The sequence below is a fragment of the Hyperolius riggenbachi genome, chromosome 4 (genome assembly GCF_040937935.1).
Source record: "Hyperolius riggenbachi isolate aHypRig1 chromosome 4, aHypRig1.pri, whole genome shotgun sequence".
NCBI lineage: Eukaryota > Metazoa > Chordata > Amphibia > Anura > Hyperoliidae > Hyperolius > Hyperolius riggenbachi.
Window position 1 is genome coordinate 226,177,684 of NC_090649.1, and position 19,996 is coordinate 226,197,679.

Consider the following 19,996-nt stretch of genomic DNA (forward strand, 5'->3'; position numbering starts at 1 on the left):
ACACCTAACGATTTTCCCGCGAAATTCCGGCCGTTTCAATCGCAGTGATCGAAACGGCCGTGAAATTGCCGCGCACACCGCTGACAGAATGATGGATTTCCGTCCGAAATCCATCGTTCCCGTTGACTCCCATCGATCCATCCGTGCGGAAGATTTTTCTCGATCGCCGGCGGGTCGGGAGTGCGTCGATAGCGGCGTTCGAATGCCCGACGACCGACGCAATACAGCGGGTATACATTACCTGCTCCGCCGGCGCGAGTCCCTGCTGTCACCGCTCTCACCTCCCCGGCTCCCGGCTGGCATCTTCTCCGCATCACGGCATCCGGCATAACTTCCTGTGCCACTGCAGTGACAGCGGAAGTACAAATAGAGGGCGCTCTATTTGAAATTCCGCTGTCACTGGAGTGACAGAAATTTATACGCGGATGCCGGATGTGTGATGCGGAAGGTGATGGGAGAAGATGCCAGCCGGGAGCCGATGCGGAGAAGATGCCGGGACCAGGCGGAGAAGAAGACAGCGGTGGATCAGGGGACTCGCTCCGGCCGGAACAGGTAATGTATGCAGGGGGGGGGGGCGGCAGCAGCGGCAGCAGATCCACAGATTGTGATCGGTTTCAGGCTGAAATCGATTCACAATCTGTTTGCAGTAAGGTGGCCATACGATCCCTCTCTGATCAGATTCGATCAGAGAGGGATCAATCTTTTGGTCGAATCTGATGGCAAATCGAACAGTGTATGGCCACCTTTAGTTTGTAAGTTTGTATGCCAGCCAGGGCACTATCTGCGCAGAGTTTTTATGTTCTTCCCATGTCTGCTTGCTTTTCCTCGGTTTCATCCCACAGCCACAAAATATGCAGAGAAGTTAATTGGCTTACCTCCAACAATTGGCCCTAGACTATATATGGACATATGACTATAGTAGGGATAAGATTGTGAGCCGCTCTGAGGGACAGTTAATGACTGGTCTATGTACTTTGTACGGTGCTGCAGAAGATATCAGCGCTATATAAATAATAAATACAAAAATAATACATCAGTAATAATGGGAGGCAGTCTCTTCATAGCATTTAATGATTTTCAAGACTGCATTTGACGATACATTCAAAGTTCTTGTTTTTTTTCTAGATTGGCTGACTTTTATATCTTAAGGACATGATGGGCTGTAATTTTTCTTTATTTTTTGGGTGGGCCTTGTCATAGCATGTGGTAGAACAGGCTATTCACTATAGAGAGCGGTGTACCAACCCTACCTCTGCAAACATAACTGGTGTTGTCCAACACATTAAGAAGGCAAGACATTCCACACATTAACTCCTGGAAAGGCACACCTGCTATCTGAAAACCATTTCAGGTGACTCCCTCACAAATCGGAAAATGCCAAAAATATGTAAAACCGTCATCTAAGCAAAAGGTGGCTCTTTTGAAGATTTATATTTTTTTGATTATAAAATATAAAACATGTTCACGTTGTTTACTATTCGTTCACAGTTTTAATGGCTTATTAACGTTAAAAAAAAGTGCAGGAGATTTGGTTGCAGCTGGTGCCACCATAGATAGTATCTATCGTAATAGGAACTACAGCTATAGCGGCGCACAGTTAGTAACTTCGGTGCTGTCAGAACATGGAGCTTAAGTTGCTTTTAAAACACTGTAATTCAGCCGCCAGTGATAGCTGTAAGCCGAATTATATAATTCCCCCCTATCATCGTCCACCTAGAGGGAGAATTGTAATTAACGCAGTTGGGACTTTAGCAGGCGCAGGGTAAGCTGTATATCGGCTGTATCCTGCGCCCTAGTTTCCCAGTGGCTATTTCATAGGTATGCCTTCCTGGTAACAGTAAAAAAGGGCGCAGGAGGCTAGTGGACAAATCGGGCGCCGCCATTCACTCCTATAATAATTATCGTTTACTGGGCGCCGAACAGGAAAAAAGGGCGCCCGAGAATAATAACGTTTTCCAACGACGCCGGAAGATTTTTCATGTTTTATAACTGCTTGTGATGATTTACGTTTCTTATTTCAATAAAACATTATTTTAAATGTTATCCCTTACTGTTTGTAAAACATTATTATTCACGAAACAAAGCGATCAGTACGTAATGTAAATTGTAATATATTTTATCCCTTACTGTTTTTAAAACATTATTCTACACACAATACAGTGAGCACTAAGGAGGGTCTTAGGTTTAGGCACCAACAGGGGGGTCTTAGGTTTAGGCACCAACAGGGGTGTCTTAGGTTTAGGCACCAACAGGGGTGTCTTAGGTTTAGGCACCAACAGGGGGATCTTAGGTTTAGGCACCAACAGGGGGGTCTTAGGTTTAGGCACCAACAGGGGGGTCTTAGGTTTAGGCACCAACAGGGGGGTCTTAGGTTTAGGCACCAACAGGGGGGTCTTAGGTTTAGGCACCAACAGGGGTCTTAGGTTTAGGCACCAACAGGGGGGTCTTAGGTTTAGGCACCAAAAGGGGGGTCTTAGGTTTAGGCACCAACAGGGGGGTCTTAGGTTTAGGCACTAACAGGGGGGTCTAGGGGTTAGGGGTAGGTACAGGGAGGGTTACTTAGGCACCAACAGGGGGCAGGGGTCTTAGGTTTAGGCATCAACAGGGGGGTCTAGGGGTTAGGGGTAGGTACAGGGAGGGTTACTTAGTAATTTTTTTTTAAACGTTATTATACGTTTCACTATTTAAACGGAAGATTAACGTTTTTACAATTGCCGATTTAATGCACATTATTTAATGATTTATAACTTTATAAAACATTAATTTTAAACGAAATACAGTACAATACATTTTTAAACGTTATCCATGCTTATCGTTTAAAAACCCCGCGCCCTTTTTTCCCAGCGCCCCTTTTTAACGTACGCATGCCTTCCTAGGAGTGGAATAACTTGTACTTATTTTGAATGTTTTAATTATTTTATTCATTAGAATCACTGTACTACTGTAATTACTGTCATCAGCCTCTCATATATTATTCAAAGGAAAATATGTAACACACACTCCACAGTGAGGAAACAGTACATTTCTCCAATAGGGGACATATAAGCAGCAGTAAAACTGAAGCAAACATTTGATTCAAACTCAAAAAGAACAACAGTTTTGACCAGAGAGCAACTTTAATCTTGGTAAATTATGCACATTTATACTGGAACTGTGCTAACTGCCACAGTGATTTTAATTGCATTTTGGTATGCATAGTTTGCATGATTTGTGGAGTTTGGCAGAAACAGGATACAGAACCCTTTTTTTTGTTCCATGTTTTGGGAAAAAGTGAATACCGCTGGAAACCACATAGTGAAGCTTTCACACATTTTTATACTTTTAGATAAACCTTAGCCCAAGATATATATTCCACAATGAAGAACTGCACTTCAAACATGTATATTTTACAACCCTGCAAATCCCTTAAATTAAACCCACAGCATATCACTTGCAGAATTGTGGTTTTCAAGGGCAAGCACTCACACATGCTTAAAAGTGCTATGTGTGAGAATGGTTGAAGTGACCTTGGCGCTGCTTGCAATACACACATATCATGTTTTTGAGGGGAATCCTTCAGGAATATAGTAATTAACCATAATTTAATAGCACCTGGCTGGTATCAGAAAAGAATCCACGGGAGAGTGTGTGTGTGTGTGTGTGTGTGTGTGTGTGTGTGTGTGTGTGTGTGTGTGTGTGTGTGTGTGTGTGTGTGTGTGTGTGTGTGTGTGTGCGTGTGTGTGTGTGTGTGACTTACTCCGAACACAAAAACACACAATTCATTAAAGTTGAACTGTAGGCAAATATGTTTTTTAGCCTATGAGCGTCTCTAGACACCCCCCATCAGAGGTGCAGCTTGCTGACTTCACAGACCCCTCTATTTTGGACCTGGAAGAGGCTAGCACCGGCTAATCCTGACTTGCAGTTGGAATGGTCTGCACTCGTGACTTCGCCCCGACTGAAGGTATATTCCCTGTGGGCCTCTCAGGTGCGGGGCGTGGCCACAACCTCTGCATCCCCTATTTGCTATGCCCTGTTGTTCTCTGTAGAGCTATGTATCTTATTAACAGTAAAACAAGCCCTTCCATGTACACAGAAAATCTGACACATCTCTCACATTTGCAGTCAGAGCTCTAAACAAATATCACATTTTGCAATGTTTAATATTTTCCTTACTAACATACATTCTTAAGGGGTGGGAAATGTTTCACTATTAAACAAATTAAACAAATACATCACTATGCATTTCATTGAAAAGGGGAAACAATTCTAATCAGGATCTCTACACTGTAAATCAATTGCTTTTTTTCAAAATACTTTTAAGTCCCATTTACCTGTACAGTTTCTTCTCTGCCAGAGTATTTTCCAATTTGAGTTTTCCCACTGACATATATTCCTATAACTGGAAGTAATTTACTTGTTTCAATTTGCTGATCATCAATGTACAATGTTATGTCTTCTTCTGTTACCAAAAGTCGTATCTGGTGCCAGCTTCCATCAAATAGTTTCTACAAGCAAAAAGGAAAATGCCATTTACTAATTATTTATTTACTTTAACTGTGATAAATCAGTAATGTGAACACAGACATTACCAATAACTTAATCTAACCAAATGCTGCACAACAGAGGAGAAACTGAGTTCCTCCACTTCAACTTTTATCCTCCGACTCTGCAGGAGAGTCTGCGTTTGTGTCCTGTGGTGGTGGTAAAGCATGCCTTTAGTTCCTGCAAAAGTAGGAGCTTAGCTTTGGGTTGTATTTACTACAGCAAGCAGAATAACGCACATAAAGTCTTAGCGCATGATGAGTAAAGCATAATTACATGCAATATATTACTCTACTCATGCATGCTATTCTGCGTAATTCAGTTTAGTGAATATAACCCTGCTGTGAGTGGTCATACATCGAGATGTGGTTTCTTTAGCAGTCATCTAATTTTCAAACTTGAATGGACACTTGGAACATTGATGTTATTTTATAAAATGATGATTTACTTGGAGATTGACATTAAAACGGAATATAACCCTGCATTCCAACTTTGCTCTATAACATTATTTACAGCATATTATATGCAAAAAGCATTTTTTTTTACTAGACCAGCATTGGAAGGGTTAAACACAGAGGTTTAACGTTCTGTGGAGAGATATGCAGAAGTTCAGATTGTTACATTCTATTTAGTTATATGTATCTATTGAGAAATGTTACACACTCTTTGGCTGTCCTCCAACTCCTTCTCAGTCAGAGAGATGAGTCACATTCAACACTTAGATACATTTATGTAAACAAAATGTATCTATGTCAGCTTCGGATGCGTCTGCAGATCTCCAGGAACTTTAAAGCACTGTGTAACCCTTCCATTGCTGGTCTAGTAAAAAAAAAAATGCTGGTTGCATATAATATACTGTAAATAATGTTTTAGAGCAAAGTTGAAATGCAGGGTTATATTCCGCTTTAATGAAGAACTCTGGACAAATTGATTATATTTGAATTGCTCCCTTTAACAAAATCCCTTTGAAATTCAAGTGAAACAGCAACCTTCTCTGTGATCAAATGCTTATTTTGTCTAGGTCATACAGCTAGAGAAGAATTAAACTGCCAAAGTGTCAAGAAAAGGGTCATAACAAAGTAGCAGTCCAAAATGTACCCAGAAGTATAGTACTTAGTGAACTATCCACTATGACGCTGAGGTAAACTAGAGAGAGGCAGACTTGGGCAAGGGCTATGTCTAATTTACATGCTTCTTTTTTCGTTTGAGATAATATTATATCTACTTAGTTTGGATAATTGATCTGGTAAACCATGGGTTTACAATCCTTACAGCCAAAGTCAGTCATTTCTCAAAATGTAAAACATTAACAGATCTTATCTATTTGTCATAAATAACTTGACAACATTTTAGGAATTATCAGGCATGTTCCATATATCCCTTGATGTTACATTGTATTCAATATATCTCAAAATACTATTTGCCCCTTCTAGTGCCCAAATGTATATAAGTTGTGCTTCCTAAGGTTTTATTCAGTCAGAAGATATGGTGTGCTGCATTTGCATGGCAATTTTACCACTGGTCCATGCATTGGCCCCATGGAGTCTGAAGAAGGTCCATTACAAGATCAAAAGCTTACTCTTTGAATCGTAATAACAATTATAACAAAAAATGAACTATTTGCTTTTGCTATCTGACTAAATGGAACCTTCACCTATGTGGCCATTTACTATGCATCAAAGCATGAACAAAGAGCTTTGATCTACACAGTTTATGTATTCAAAATATTACCTTTACTCCATGTGTTTCAAACGTGATTACTTGAGTGTCATTAATTTTGCTGGTTGTGGTGAAAGACAATGTTTTCTCTTCTCCATTTATTGAAACAGCAGTCTGCATGGTGTCGTCAAGAGCAACAATCCTCCATAAATCCCACTTCTTCTTGGTTTTAAATCTCTGAGTTGATACAAAAACATAAGAAGGAGGCAGACCTTCTGGGAAAACATTTCTACAAGATGAAAATAATATTGATGTTAAGTAAACTAACCTGGTTGCCGAAACCCCAAAACAACCAATATGATCAGAATGATAAAAAAAATATGAATACCTTGTAAATTCTGAAAGATCAATCTGTGATGTTACTTCATAAGCCTTCATAGTAGGCACAGAGCCCTCAACTCTCTTGGCTTTTTTCTTATTCATTCCCAATCCTAAAAGTATGTCAAACCCCTTCTCATCCCTTGCAATCACTGGTATTCTTGTGGGACAAACAGACTCTGTAATGTAAACAAATTCATTTGCAGAAAATGATTCAGAAAAAAAGCAGATTCTATGAAGGGCTTAACAAACACAAGCAATTCAACCAGCCTAGGTGTTGCTGCACAAACAAGTAATGCGTTTTATTTCTGTACACAGATTTTCTGCCTATATAACAGCTTGAATCAAATGTTTGATTTTTGATAGTGTTGGAAACTATATTTTGGTACAAAGATTCTTTTGCAATAGTTTGGGAAGAAGGTTTGTGGGTCTGAACCAAAATGAATAAGACCCTGAACTCACCCCTATAATGTACACTAACTGACACTAAGACCGCTATGACATCACTGTACCACTTGAGCCAGTGCCTGGTTGTTACAATAAATCTACTGCAAGGGCTAAAAGCTCTCTCAGGTTTGTATTTTTGTTAGCTCTTATTAGTATGTGTGGACTCCAAAGCAGTATATGCATGGGATTATCTCTCTTCCTGCAGAAAAACAAACAATAGTACAAATATGACAGAAGTTCTATTACTACCTCCATTCGATCTAAAACTAGCAAAATGTTATAGCAATTATTTAGCAGAAACAAAAAATAGTACTGTACATAATTCAAATTAAAATGTTTATTCATTAGTGCATTTAAAAATTATTTTATAGATTACCTGTTTGATCATTTAAGGACCATTGTTTTTAACATTTTTATTATGTAAAATGCATGAGTACGCATAGTTATAAAAAGTACACTTCTCCGAGAGCTGAATGTACTAGAATTACAATATCTATTTTCTCACATGTTGCAGTTTCTTATAATAGGCAATAACAATCATATAACTGTTCTGACTGGACCATCTCTTCATAGAGGAGTCTTACCAATTTCTTTCTTCTTTACAATAAAAAGATGTCAGCTAGCCTGCTTACTCATTTGCAAACTATTTTGTCAGTTGGACTGAACAACTGCCATTCAGCGAGTGCATTTTTAACTTTGAGACCCTATGAGTAGATTAACTTGTCATATTTGTATTGCCTACTGAAAAAGCAACAACAACATAGGAGAAAATAATTTTAATCTGTGAGAAATGTACTACTTACTATAAGTATGTGTACAGAAATATAGTACATTTTGCAGTTTTTCATGATAGTGGTCCTTTAAGTAGAGTACAGGTGCATATTTGTGTGAGCAGAGTAAGTCTCCATAGGCTAGGACTAACAACTGATACTACATTTAAAATGTGTCATCCTTTTCTGGTGCCCTGTGCAACTGTCCCAAAGTGGAATAACAGATCTTTATCATAAGGGCAACAGCAGCGTGTATGGTTCACTTCATTGCATGGTTTATGCACATCTTTGAAAGCATTAGCCTTGTTTTCTTCCAGTAGACATGCAGTCATATTCAGTCTGGCACAAGTGCAGTTGGCAACAAGGTTTCAGCAGTTCCCACCCTTGGATATCTTCCTAGTCAGCAACTTACTGGCAGACAGTGGATAATCCAACCAGCAATGTAATAGCCTGTGAGTGTGAGATGATAGTGAACTGTTTCCATTTCATACTAAGCTCATCCTTTTTCAACCTCTCTAAATTTTGTAGAGATGCACAAAAACTTTCAGCATATGCACATCTTACATGAAAGAGCAGCTAATTGTTACCAACAAAGATAATGAAAACCAGAAGGAGTGGAAAAACAGTGATTACATTTTGCCAGCTAGCATAAGACTAGGGAGATACATAACATAATCCAAAATAAATGACACTATAATTAGCTACACTAGAATACTTAATATAGTTTCCTTCCGGCCTTAAAACGGCTTTAATTCTGTGTCGTTTCATCTTCTAAAATCATATACAGTTGTAAAAAAATAACTAGAGGAGATAGTAGCAATGGACATATTAATGTGATTATTCACTGTTTTGAGCAAAAGAATTCAGAAATTAGGCCCCTGAGTAATTCCATACCTTTTATATGTCTGAAAACCAGAACAACCACAGACCAAAATGTGATCTGGAACTTCTATTTAAACTCTTTTCTTTAATTTTTTTCTGTATTGTATATTAAGGCAAATGTTAGAGCCTAAGGGTTTTTGTTTTTTTCTGCCGTTTATGTCCCCTATACATATATTTCCTTTTTTTTTGCAACCTGTTACATTACAGGAAATGTGGGAAAATTAACTTACTGAACTAAGATCAAAAAGTTTAACCTTCTCCAACTCTGTCTAAAATTGAGTTATGTATGCTTTTTACCCATATAAGTCAAACTACTGATGGCTGATGGTGCTATTTAAATAATTAGTATTAATAATTATTTGGCATAATAATTTAAAAATCAATTATTTAACAATAGTAGCGCTCACAAGTTACACTTTCATTAAATCACCAGAGTAGACGAGGCGGAGCTACTGAGTGATGTGGTGAGCGTGTGACATTGGCTGGACGCAGCAACATCACGAACACGGCGGGAATGTTTACTTAACCACCGCCAGTGTACGGGGATACATGAGCATGTCACAACCTTCCGGTATCCTCCGAAGATGCTTTTAGTGCTGAGCGAGTGCAGAATCTTAGCTGCTCTATGCAGCATGCCTAGCATAGGGATTGTACATTGTTTTTAAAGCTAACCTGAACTCAGAACTTCCCCTCTGCTCTAAAAGATACGCAACGGCATAATAACCTTTAAACACAAAACATTTATTTGTTACAGCCGATACAAATCCTAAAATAAATCTGCTCTGTTTCTACTTCCTGATTCATGGAAGCAGACATATTGTTAAAATCCTGTGCTTTCAAATGAGCTTATCTGCCTTATCTCCCATGGCAGTCATGTGACAAGGGGAGAGATCAGATTACAACTTGTGATTAGACACAGATGAGGGGGGAGTTGGACAGGCTAAACTCTTTAAATACATACGAGGTGCATTTCTCTTTGTTTTTCTTCTGTCCAGTGCAACAGTTCAGGTCCACTTTAATGTTTTAGCCTCACGCCTGTATGACAGGGCTGAGTTCTTAATAAAAGCTTGAGCATGTTTGTGCAATGTTACTGCTTTTTTATTTGGAGGCATGAACGCTGGTGTGAACACTGGGTGATTGAGCCATGCAGATTTGCCAGAGAGGCTGTAGGGTGGCCTATACCCCAGAAGCTAATACAGGCCCACATCGGCAGTCAGATCCGTTGAGTCTAATACTGAAGGGGGGATGGTTAAACAAGGTAATTGATATCGCCCATAAGCAAATTGGACTGGTCCCTATTTGAAGAGGAGCGTTTTTTACCCAATGTTGCACTATATAATAATTTAAAACTAAAGCTTTCACCCCACATATGTGAACATAGATGAAAAAAATAAGGTCAGGTAAATGGATGATATCTACCTGGGTACCGCTGCAAAATACTTGCTATTCTCATCAAATGTGAGGAAACATTAGTATGTATGTACAGTAGATAACACTGACATTTTCTGTAGCTCTTGTTGTCTAAGATCTATTGCCACAAGTTGGTAAGCCATTGGTTTTGTGGTCTAAATAAATGTGTTTAAATCAAAGTAGTATGCCACTTACCTGATGTGTCCTTATATCTAGTTTTTCATGAGTACATTCTTGAATTTTTATTATCAAAATTATAAATATTAGTCTGTCCACTGTGTAATGATTAAATAGATTATACTTTTTTCTCTTAATATTATTACAAATTAAACCAAATAGCTTAACAGTTATGGCTGTGTAAAAGCCACAAGTTGAGAATGCTAGCTTACATATACCATGCAGCCAATGTTTATATTCAGTACAAGGAATATCACATGCAAAGGCAAATTTTCAGCACATTCACAGTTCACTTATTTCAATAGCCGAGGAGCTGTCTTCAAAGATCCAAAGCAGAAGCTGATCTTTATGCTCCTCTATAGCTCCATCCACAAGCAAAGCTCCAGTTGTAACAGTTGTGCTAAATCATCTTTATGATGCAATAATAAGCCTATAGCCAAATTCCTCACAAGAAGGTCATGTTTAAAATGAATTTGGTATCTACATGCAATTGAAAGAATAAGTGCACATTTAATATAGCTATGCTCCACTAAAGACAAGTGCAATTACAGTGTATTTACCATCTTTTAATTCCAGAAGGTATCAAAAACCAAGACTCAGTCTATGAAATTACTTGTTTATTTCACACTCACACCAATCTAGGTTTCCCATGCAATTAGAACTTGGGGCTTCTAATATGTCTGAAGATGAAATACAATTCCTGATCTTCTATGGGCTCCAGGAAACATATCGTAAACAAGCAATCAGGCTCTCCATTATTCTGAACGTGTGCCTATTAATCCACTTGTGCTCTGCACCAGTTAGGCATGCATGGTACTCGTGCACCGAATGAAGAGTCCACTGACTTCAGTGACCTAACTCTCACATTACCCTCCATACTTAAGCCTAACACTACCCTACATTAACTCCACTTACACTGTAGCCAAGCTGAACCGTCACCTAATATAGCCAAACTCCCGGTGCTATACTGTATTTGAGTCACACGCCTGCAACCACAATGCAGCCATTGGAGTCAAAGCATCAGATTTGTATGCTTATTCTGGGCCAGTGACTTATAGTATAAGAGGCAGATCATCACCACAGAAGTCAGACGACTGTCAGTGATTATTAGAGAATGAAGATGTCAGCCCCATAATCCTTTCACTTAAGATTTTTTATTTTTATGTACATCAAGCCTGAGAGCTTGTGACTTACATAAAAATATCTCTAAAATTCCTTCAAATGTATATGGCTTATTAGGGTAGTTCACAAATGCACCACAACTATGATAAAGAACTAGCATGTACGTGTTTTCATGTAACACTGTGCGATACGGCAGCCACCTATACCTTCTTCTATATCTTTTTACCATATTAGTGCTTCCTGTGCACAAACTGGAGACTCAAACTGCTCTAAATTGCTGTTATATTCAAGACTATTACTTCAAAATGTACTTTTTAGGATGTGTTCATATACAAAAAAGCTGTGTGCCTTACAGAAGAGATAATGGATGGCGCCCTTTGAAAGTATTTTAAATTAAATTCTTACCTTTCCTCTAAAGTGCACTTATTCTTTAACTAAATACATTATTTCTATGGTACATCATTCTACTTCATCAAAAGTTATATTGGGGAAATCTTTCAATGAAACTAGAATGGAATGCAATGTAAGCAAGCTTATTTAATGTAATTTACAACACATATGGTGCAGCCATGAAAATCAGATTTGGAAAAATAGCTACTTAAAAGAGAGATAGAGGGGCGAGAGTGAGTGTGAGTGTGTGTGTGTGTGTGTGTGTGTGTGTGTGTGCATGAGAGAGAGAGAGAGAGAGAGAGAGAGAGAGAGAGAGTGAGAGAGAGAGAAGTAGTGCAGTACTCTATTGCCTTGGGGTGCTGCAGTCCTGGGTCAGATGGCAACCATGATACTGCCTGCATAAGGTTTACACGTTATCTCTTGGGCTTTCATATTTTCTTCTTACATCCCAAAAAACCATAATGATAGGTTAAAATAATTTCCCTCCAAAACTGGCCCTAGAGTATGATAAGTGAATTAGCTTGTGAGTGCCTTTAAGATATGACTAGCGCTGTGTAATACGGTATACTGGCACTATGTGATTACAAAAATTAAAAAAAATAGATAGATAGATAGATAGATAGATAGATGGATAGATGGATAGATAGATAGAATCTTGACATTTAGAAGCCTCTGAATCTGTAGTTTAGCACCAGATATGTAGTATTGATATATTATTAAATAAGCCACATTTTGCGCCATATGCTCAATCTCGAGGCAACATGTGCCATGCATATTTCGGTAAACCAAGCTTGGTTGTGCAATATACCTTTACGAATCCCAATGTCACTATAAACAGCTTCCGAAATGGGAGGATCTGGATAACCTATTTTGTTTAAAAAAGGCAAACAGAACATCATGTTCACTGATAAATATTAAAACCATTCCACGCTGAATTATACTAATGAGATTTCTCCTTGGGAAACCCATTATTATTACACTGGCATCTTTGTATTACAGAAAGACTGTTGATTAGTATGCAAAGATTTGTTACACACTTACAGTAAATGGATCAGCTGAAAATTACCTTGTCATTACTTGTGCTTCACAAGAATAAACAAGCTAGTTATAAAGACATTACAGAAGTAAACATGTTAATGAATTGCATATAGTACCTACCAAACAGTGTTGAATGGCTTTATAACATTTCCAATGATCTCCACCTTGTATTGTCCTCAAAAAATATTAACCATGGTACAACAAAATACAATGTGTATTTCTCATAATATGCCATAAGAAAAATGGAAAGTTATGTAAATGTAATCACATACACAAACACACACACACATTAGGGAAGATCTAATAGGCAATCCAGCACTAAAAATCTCACACTAATACATTGTAAACCATCCCTTAACGAGAAGTGGTTTGGGGCCCTTCTTTTATTTTTTGCACAAAACGGCTCTCTAGTTGAAGGGTGGGAGACCTTGGGAATCAGTAAATGAAGACACAATGGCCTCAATTCACTAAGCTTATCTCCTGTCTTTAATAACGTTTCTATAGTTATCGCCATGGTGATCAGGCATGTAGTATTCAGGAAACATTTTACCTCAGGCAAACCTAAAGTTAACTCTTCTGTCTTTAAGTTAACTCTTCAATCCTTAAAACAACTTCAGAATTCTAGACAGGCTGTTAATTAACTGCGTGTGAAAATAACTACAGAGGAGGTAACTTAACTATAGAGGAGGTAACTTAAGGAATGGAGAGATAAGATAACTCTCTCACTGTGTGGAGGTAAGTTTTCTCTTGCCTTATTATCTCCAGCATTTTAGTGAATTGAGGCCATTGGGAGCAGTATTTGACTAAATTGGTCAAATACTGCTCCTTCCGCCGGCGAAGTTGACTTTGGAAAGTCTTTGGGAGCCGAGTAGTCCCGAAGACAGGCCGCTTCATACTGCAGACGCGCGAGTGCCCTCTATCACGCAATCATGAGTGTGCAGTATGGAGTAGCCTGTCTTAGGGAGAATTTGGCTCCCAAAAACTTCAGAAGTCCCCCGCAGTGGGGGATTTGAACGGGGGAGCCAGCGCTGCACCGAGGGCACCAACAGAGGAGAGGGAAGGCTCATTAGGACCCAGAGCCTTCCCTCTCCTTAGGTAGGTATCTGGTTTCTTTTTTTATTAAGCGGTTCCCATTGGCTTTAAATGCAATAAACTAAGCAACTATTTTGTTTGCAGCATGAGGCACAGTCTGCACTATTGTCCGTTCATTCTCTCCCCATGCAGAGCTAGGGTTGGCCCACACATCCTGTGACGTTACATCCAGAAGTAACATTCTCTCGTATGTGGTGGAGAGAGGAGGATCATCTGCAGGCGGACACACTGGATAGCGTGTATTACAGAGATCACCGGCTTTTGATCTGCGGACGTTGGGAATTTTTGGTTGAGCAAGCCAGGAGGTGACAATGACGAGACATTCCACACTTGTGTATCACATGGAAGAGATGAGAACTGTCGGCCTCCTCGCCCTATAGCACCAGGAGAATTATTCTTGTTTTACTATCCCTTTTGCTGAATGTTATCAGATGTTTACCAGTGATTTGTTACGCACTGGGATTTTAGAGGGGTGACGGTGAGGCAGGGGAGGGGGGTGTTCTTAAAGGAATGGAGAGAAGAACTTTCAGGAATGAACCTGAGAAAAAATAGTCCTATCCATCCAAGTGTCAATTTAGATGGATATTTGAAAAAGGTGTTCAATAAGCATTTCTGCTATTCAAAGATTGACCACACTGCTGCCCATTGTTTGATAAGTGATTTATGTACCAAGTAGCAAGCCACTGACCCCAATACATCAATAGGCCAGGGTGACCCATAAGCTATTCTATTCAGTACTACTATGAGAAACTTAAACATGTTATTTTATTACTTGGTGCATTGCACATGCAAAGCTAATAATTGTGGTCCAATTGAAAGTGTCCTCTTTTTAAATTATGATAATTCAGCGCTGTTTTGGTAGGAATTTTTTTTTATTATGGTCTTAAACTAATTCCCATTCTTTATGAATTGATGCATATACTTTTACTTGCTGTACATAGGAATTAAAGAGACACTAAAGTGAATAAAAATGATATAATGAATTGGTTGTGTAGTACGGGTAATTACTAGAACATTAGTAGCAAAGAAAATATTCTTATATAAGTAATAAAGGCGGGGAGCAGCGACACTGACACTTACAGAAGTAAACAGCTGGCTGCGACACGCAGTATATTCAGACCCAGCCTCTGTGTGCTGTTAGCATTCTTAGAACCCACCCCGGGTTCTCTTTAACTCTTCCTGTACTGGAAACAATATTAGACTTAAGTCTCTGCTCCTAATGTTGTATTACTTAGCTGTACTGCACATACAAATTATTATATCATGATTTTTTATTTTTTCCTTCAGTGTCTCTTTAATGCTCACAACACAAAGCAGAAAGTGTACACACTTTATGAAAGTGAGTGAGAAGAGTATAAACTCAAATAAAACCTGCCTTTTAAGTGACTTAAGCATTACCTCTTCAGAAGGCTTCATATGTAAAATGATCACCACCAAATGTATTCAGAAATTCTCTAAGAAAAGTCTTGTAAAGAAATATTTGGCAGAGTTTGCTGGAACCCAACAAATTTCTATGTCCAGATTAAGATTTCTGGCATCATGGAAAGGGAATTCTGTACTTACAAGTCACATAAAAATATTTTCTGTAAAAATATGATGGTTAAGGCAACTTGACAAATACCCATAAATATGCAAAAAAATCAAATCAAATGTTAATCGCAGACCTGCATACTTGTTTTAAGCTTTTAGTATTCAGCAAGTCTGGTAAAAAGAAGGTGAACAAGAAGACAATGACAAAATCTGTAGTTGATATACAGTACATGTGGCACTTGAAAGTAGTTATATGTTTGAACACACCTAAGTACTGAAAATGAAGGAAGAGCTGTAATATTCACATAGAGTAGAATGCCATAAATTATTCAGAATAGCTACTTTTATAGTAATTTTCCTGGTTTCAGCATCAGAAACACTTCTTATACCTATATAATGCTGTATATTTGTGTGTAGCCCTGTTCTCCCGGTGATGTCAAGCCTAGGTTGTTTAGCTATGAGTCCCTCTTCAGTGCACTCTGGGAGAACAGGTGTTTTTTCTATTCAGTTTAGAACACACAACACCCAACCATTCCTCTGCAATGCAGGTTGCCAGCACTAAAGATGTTGCCACCTGTGATAAATTTCAGAATGTAACTAAGGATGAGGAAAGAGTTTACAATACGCGTACATTGACTAAATAGGCAATAAATTAATATTGGGGAGGGAGGGAGCAATTTTATTAAATACGTTATTTTCATTACAGTTAGCCTGAACTGGGAAAAATGATTTAAAATAAACATGCAAATAAATATTACATAATTGCCCTGCCATCAGTTCCTCTCAGAAGCTCGGAAGGGAAGCAGTGTGTGGCAGTGTTATATGTGGAGAAGTATGTGGCTGTACAGCACGGGGGAGGAGCCCCTGTGACCGCAAAGGGGACTCAGAGCTTTGGGGAGCCCACAACTACTAATCTTCTCTCCCAAAGATACAGGAGTCCATCCTCCAGATCAGATGTTTTTGTGGCTACAGTTGTTATGGGTTTGAAGATCATGATAGCCACATTTGTTTTCTAACTCTTGCAAGATGGGACCAAGGCTGTGACGGTAACCAAGGGAAGCAAGGGAAGGGGTGTGAACATTGAAGGGCCCCATCAAAATATTGCAGGGGGGGGGGGGAGGGAGGCATGATTTGTAGTTATGCCTCTAGTAGAATGTGAAGGGAGCTGTGTGTAACAGTGTAATATGGAGAACAGCTGTATTATGAGGGGAGCATGATGTGGCAGCATAATGTGGGTGGGGTAGTCTGTAGCAGAGTGACATGGAGGGAGCAGGGTATAACACCATAATATGGGCTGAGCAGATTGTGGCAGTGTTATATCACATGAGCAAGGTGTTCCAGTGTGATATGGAGGGAACAGGATGTGAGTGTATTATGGGGAGATATAAAAATGTGGGATGCTATGTGGGCTTGCATTATAATAATTAGTAGTATAATATGGGGGGAAGTGAGGTCAACCGTGCCACGCAGCAATATAATGTTAGGATTGTACATCATATAAGGTAGACGTGTAAAGTGCTGGCTTCATTCTCATATACAAAGGTTATATGTATAGGACTGGTTTATACTGTGTGGTGGCATGAAATCTGGGTAGAAAGTAATGTGTGGGTGTCTAAGTGTAATTTTATTTTTTCTCTCTTGTATATATACAGTAGGGGTGGGACGGCGAATCCGGCGAATCCACGAATCCCTCGAATATTGAGAAATATTCGAGATTCGTGGATTCGAATCCCGACGCAATTTCCCCCTAAACGAATCCTACGAATCCCGCTGCATCCCCGCACCACCGCCGATCCCCCGATCGTCCTATTCCGACCCCCCCGCACCTCCTCCGCTCGCCGCTTGTATAGCTGTGACCATTGGCTCACCTAACACCTGCCCTGGATTCCCTACCTGCCGCCAGCGCAGAGCCGCAGACCTCTTGTTTCCTCCTCTGTTCCCCCTAGTGATCCGCTTTTGCATCGCGTCATCACTGAAGCGCCGGGCGGGTTACTAGAGGGAACAGAGGAGGAAACAAGAGGTCTGCGGCGCTGCGCTGGCGGCAGGTAGGGAATCCAGGGCTGGTGTTAGGTGAGCCAATGCTCACATCTATGCAAGGGGCGAGCGGAGGAGGCGCGGGGGGGTCAGAATAGGGCGAGCGGGGGATCAGAAGAGGACGAGCGGGGGATGCAGCGGGATTCGGCGCTGGATCCCCTTGTTAGGTGAGCCGATGCTTTTTTTTTCTTTGTAGGGGGTGAGCAGAGGAGGCGCACAGAGGGAGGGGTACCCTAGCTAGCTACACTGAGGGTCCCTATACCTAACTAGCTACACTGATGGTCCCTATACCTAACTAGCTATACTGAGGGTCCCTATACCTAACTAGCTATACTGCATGCCCCTATACCTAACTAGCTATACTGAGGGCCCCTATACCTAACTAGCTATACTGAGGGCCCCTATACCTAACTAGCTATACTGAATGCCCCTATACCTAACTAGCTATACTGCATGCCCCTATACCTAACTAGCTATACTGAGGGCCCCTATACCTAACTAGCTATACTGAATGCCCCTATACCTAACTAGCTATACTGAATGCCCCTATACCTAACTAGCTATACTGCATGCCCCTATACCTAACTAGCTATACTGAGGGCCCCTATACCTAACTAGCTATACTGCATGCCCCTATACCTAACTAGCTATACTGAGGGCCCCTATACCTAACTAGCTATACTGAATGCCCCTATACCTAACTAGCTATACTGAGGGTCCCTATACCTAACTAGCTATACTGAGGGTCCCTATACCTATCTAACTACACTGAATGCCCCTATACCTAACTAGCTATATTGAGGGTCCCTATACCTAACTAGCTATACTGAATGCCCCTATACCTAGCTATACTGAAGGCCCCTATACCTAGCTAGCTATACTGAGGTCCCCTATACCAAACTAGCTATACTGAATCCCCTTATACCTAGCTATACTGAATGCCCTTTTACCTAACTAGCTATACTAAGGGCCCCTATACCTAACTAGCTATACTGAATGCCCCTATACCTAACTAGCTATACTGAATGCCCCTATACCTAACTAGCTATACTGAATGCCCCTATACCTAACTAGCTATACTGAATGCCCCTATACCTAACTAGCTATACTGAGGGCCCCTATACCTAACTAGCTATACTGAATGCCCTTATACCTAGCTATACTGAATGCCCCTATACCTAACTAGCTATACTGAGGGCCCCTATACCTAACTAGCTATACTGAATGCCCCTATACCTAGCTATACTCAGGGCAGTTTCTAGGCTAAAATGCACCCAGTGCAAGAGTGTAAAAATTGCGCCCCCCCCGTGCCGGTGCCAGATATAGGTGCCTGCAGTATAGGTTAGCTAGGTCTAGTTGCACTCAGTATAGGTAGTGGGCTATAGGTCCCCCCAATATAGGTAGCCAGGCATAGGTGCCCCAGTATAATTGCCCCGAGTATAGATTAGCCAGGTAGGTGCCTCCAGTATAGGTATCCAGTATAGTTCAGGGGCGGACTGGCCAGGGGGGCAGGGGGGCAATCTCCCCCAGGCCACCTTTCATTCAGTGATTTAGGGTAGGTTTGGTGTCTGGTGTATTGGGGTTTGTTGTAAGGCAATGCTAGCTGATAAAAGTGCAATCAGAGGACAGGCAAGCTAGTAAATATACACAGCATGATGCAGAGCTTGCCTGGAGGGTCCGTGTGCAAACATCTGTCTGGTCTCTCCCCATTGTTATTATGACTGCATGTGTGGATAAGGTGTTATACAAGTTAAAGTTTTTGACAGTCCCTAGAATCCAGGAGGGCTACTTTCTGACTTGTGTGAGAGACTGGCAGGGACAGGAGTCCTATTACAGGCAAGTAGCCGCTGTGTGATGTGCAATACAGATAAGCTCTCTGCTCCATCTCAGGCTATTCTCAATTTCTCTCCACTCCTCCTCTCTCTGGGCTAGTGCACGCCAAAATCGCAATAGCAATCGCTAGCAATTTGTGAGTGTGATTTTGTGAAACGATTTTCAGAGCGTTTTTTTTTAATGAATTGCTCCAAAAAATGCTACATGCAGTGTGTAGCATTTTTTGGAGAAATTCATTAAAAATAGCTCTGAAAATCGCTTCACAAAATCACACTCACAAATTGCTAGCGATTGCTATTGCGATTTTTGCGTGCACTAGCCCAGAGGAGTGGAGAGAAATTGAGAATAGCCTGAGATGGAGCAGAGAGCTTATCTGTATTGCACATCACACAGAGACTACTTGCCTATCATAGGACTCCTGTCCCTGACAGTCCCTCACACAAGTCAGAAAGCAGCCCTCCTGGAGTCTAGGGACTGTCAAAAACTTTTCAACTTGTATAACACCTTACCCACACATGCAGTCATAATAACAATGGGGAGAGACCAGACAGATGTTTGCCCACAGACCCTTCAGGCAAGCTCTGCATCATTCATGCTGTGTATATTTGCCAGCTTGCCTGTCCTCTGATTGCACTTTTATCAGCTAGCCTCAAGTTTCACATTGCCTTACAACAAACCCAAATACTTACAACAAACCCAAATACACCAGA

The 19,996-nt window shown here is 40.3% G+C and overlaps 1 protein-coding gene across 1 annotated transcript in view; it reads right to left on the reverse strand.

Annotated features, from left to right (window-relative positions):
* The window catches only part of COL21A1 (collagen type XXI alpha 1 chain), a 197,684-nt gene that overhangs the window by 153,550 nt on the left and 24,138 nt on the right, over positions 1 to 19,996 (reverse strand). The window contains exons 3-5 of the mRNA XM_068279365.1: positions 6,572 to 6,740; positions 6,256 to 6,472; positions 4,314 to 4,487 (exon numbers count right to left, since the gene is read on the reverse strand). Of these exons, the coding sequence (XP_068135466.1) occupies positions 4,314 to 4,487; positions 6,256 to 6,472; positions 6,572 to 6,740 (560 nt within the window). The remainder of the gene's footprint in view (positions 1 to 4,313; positions 4,488 to 6,255; positions 6,473 to 6,571; positions 6,741 to 19,996) is intronic.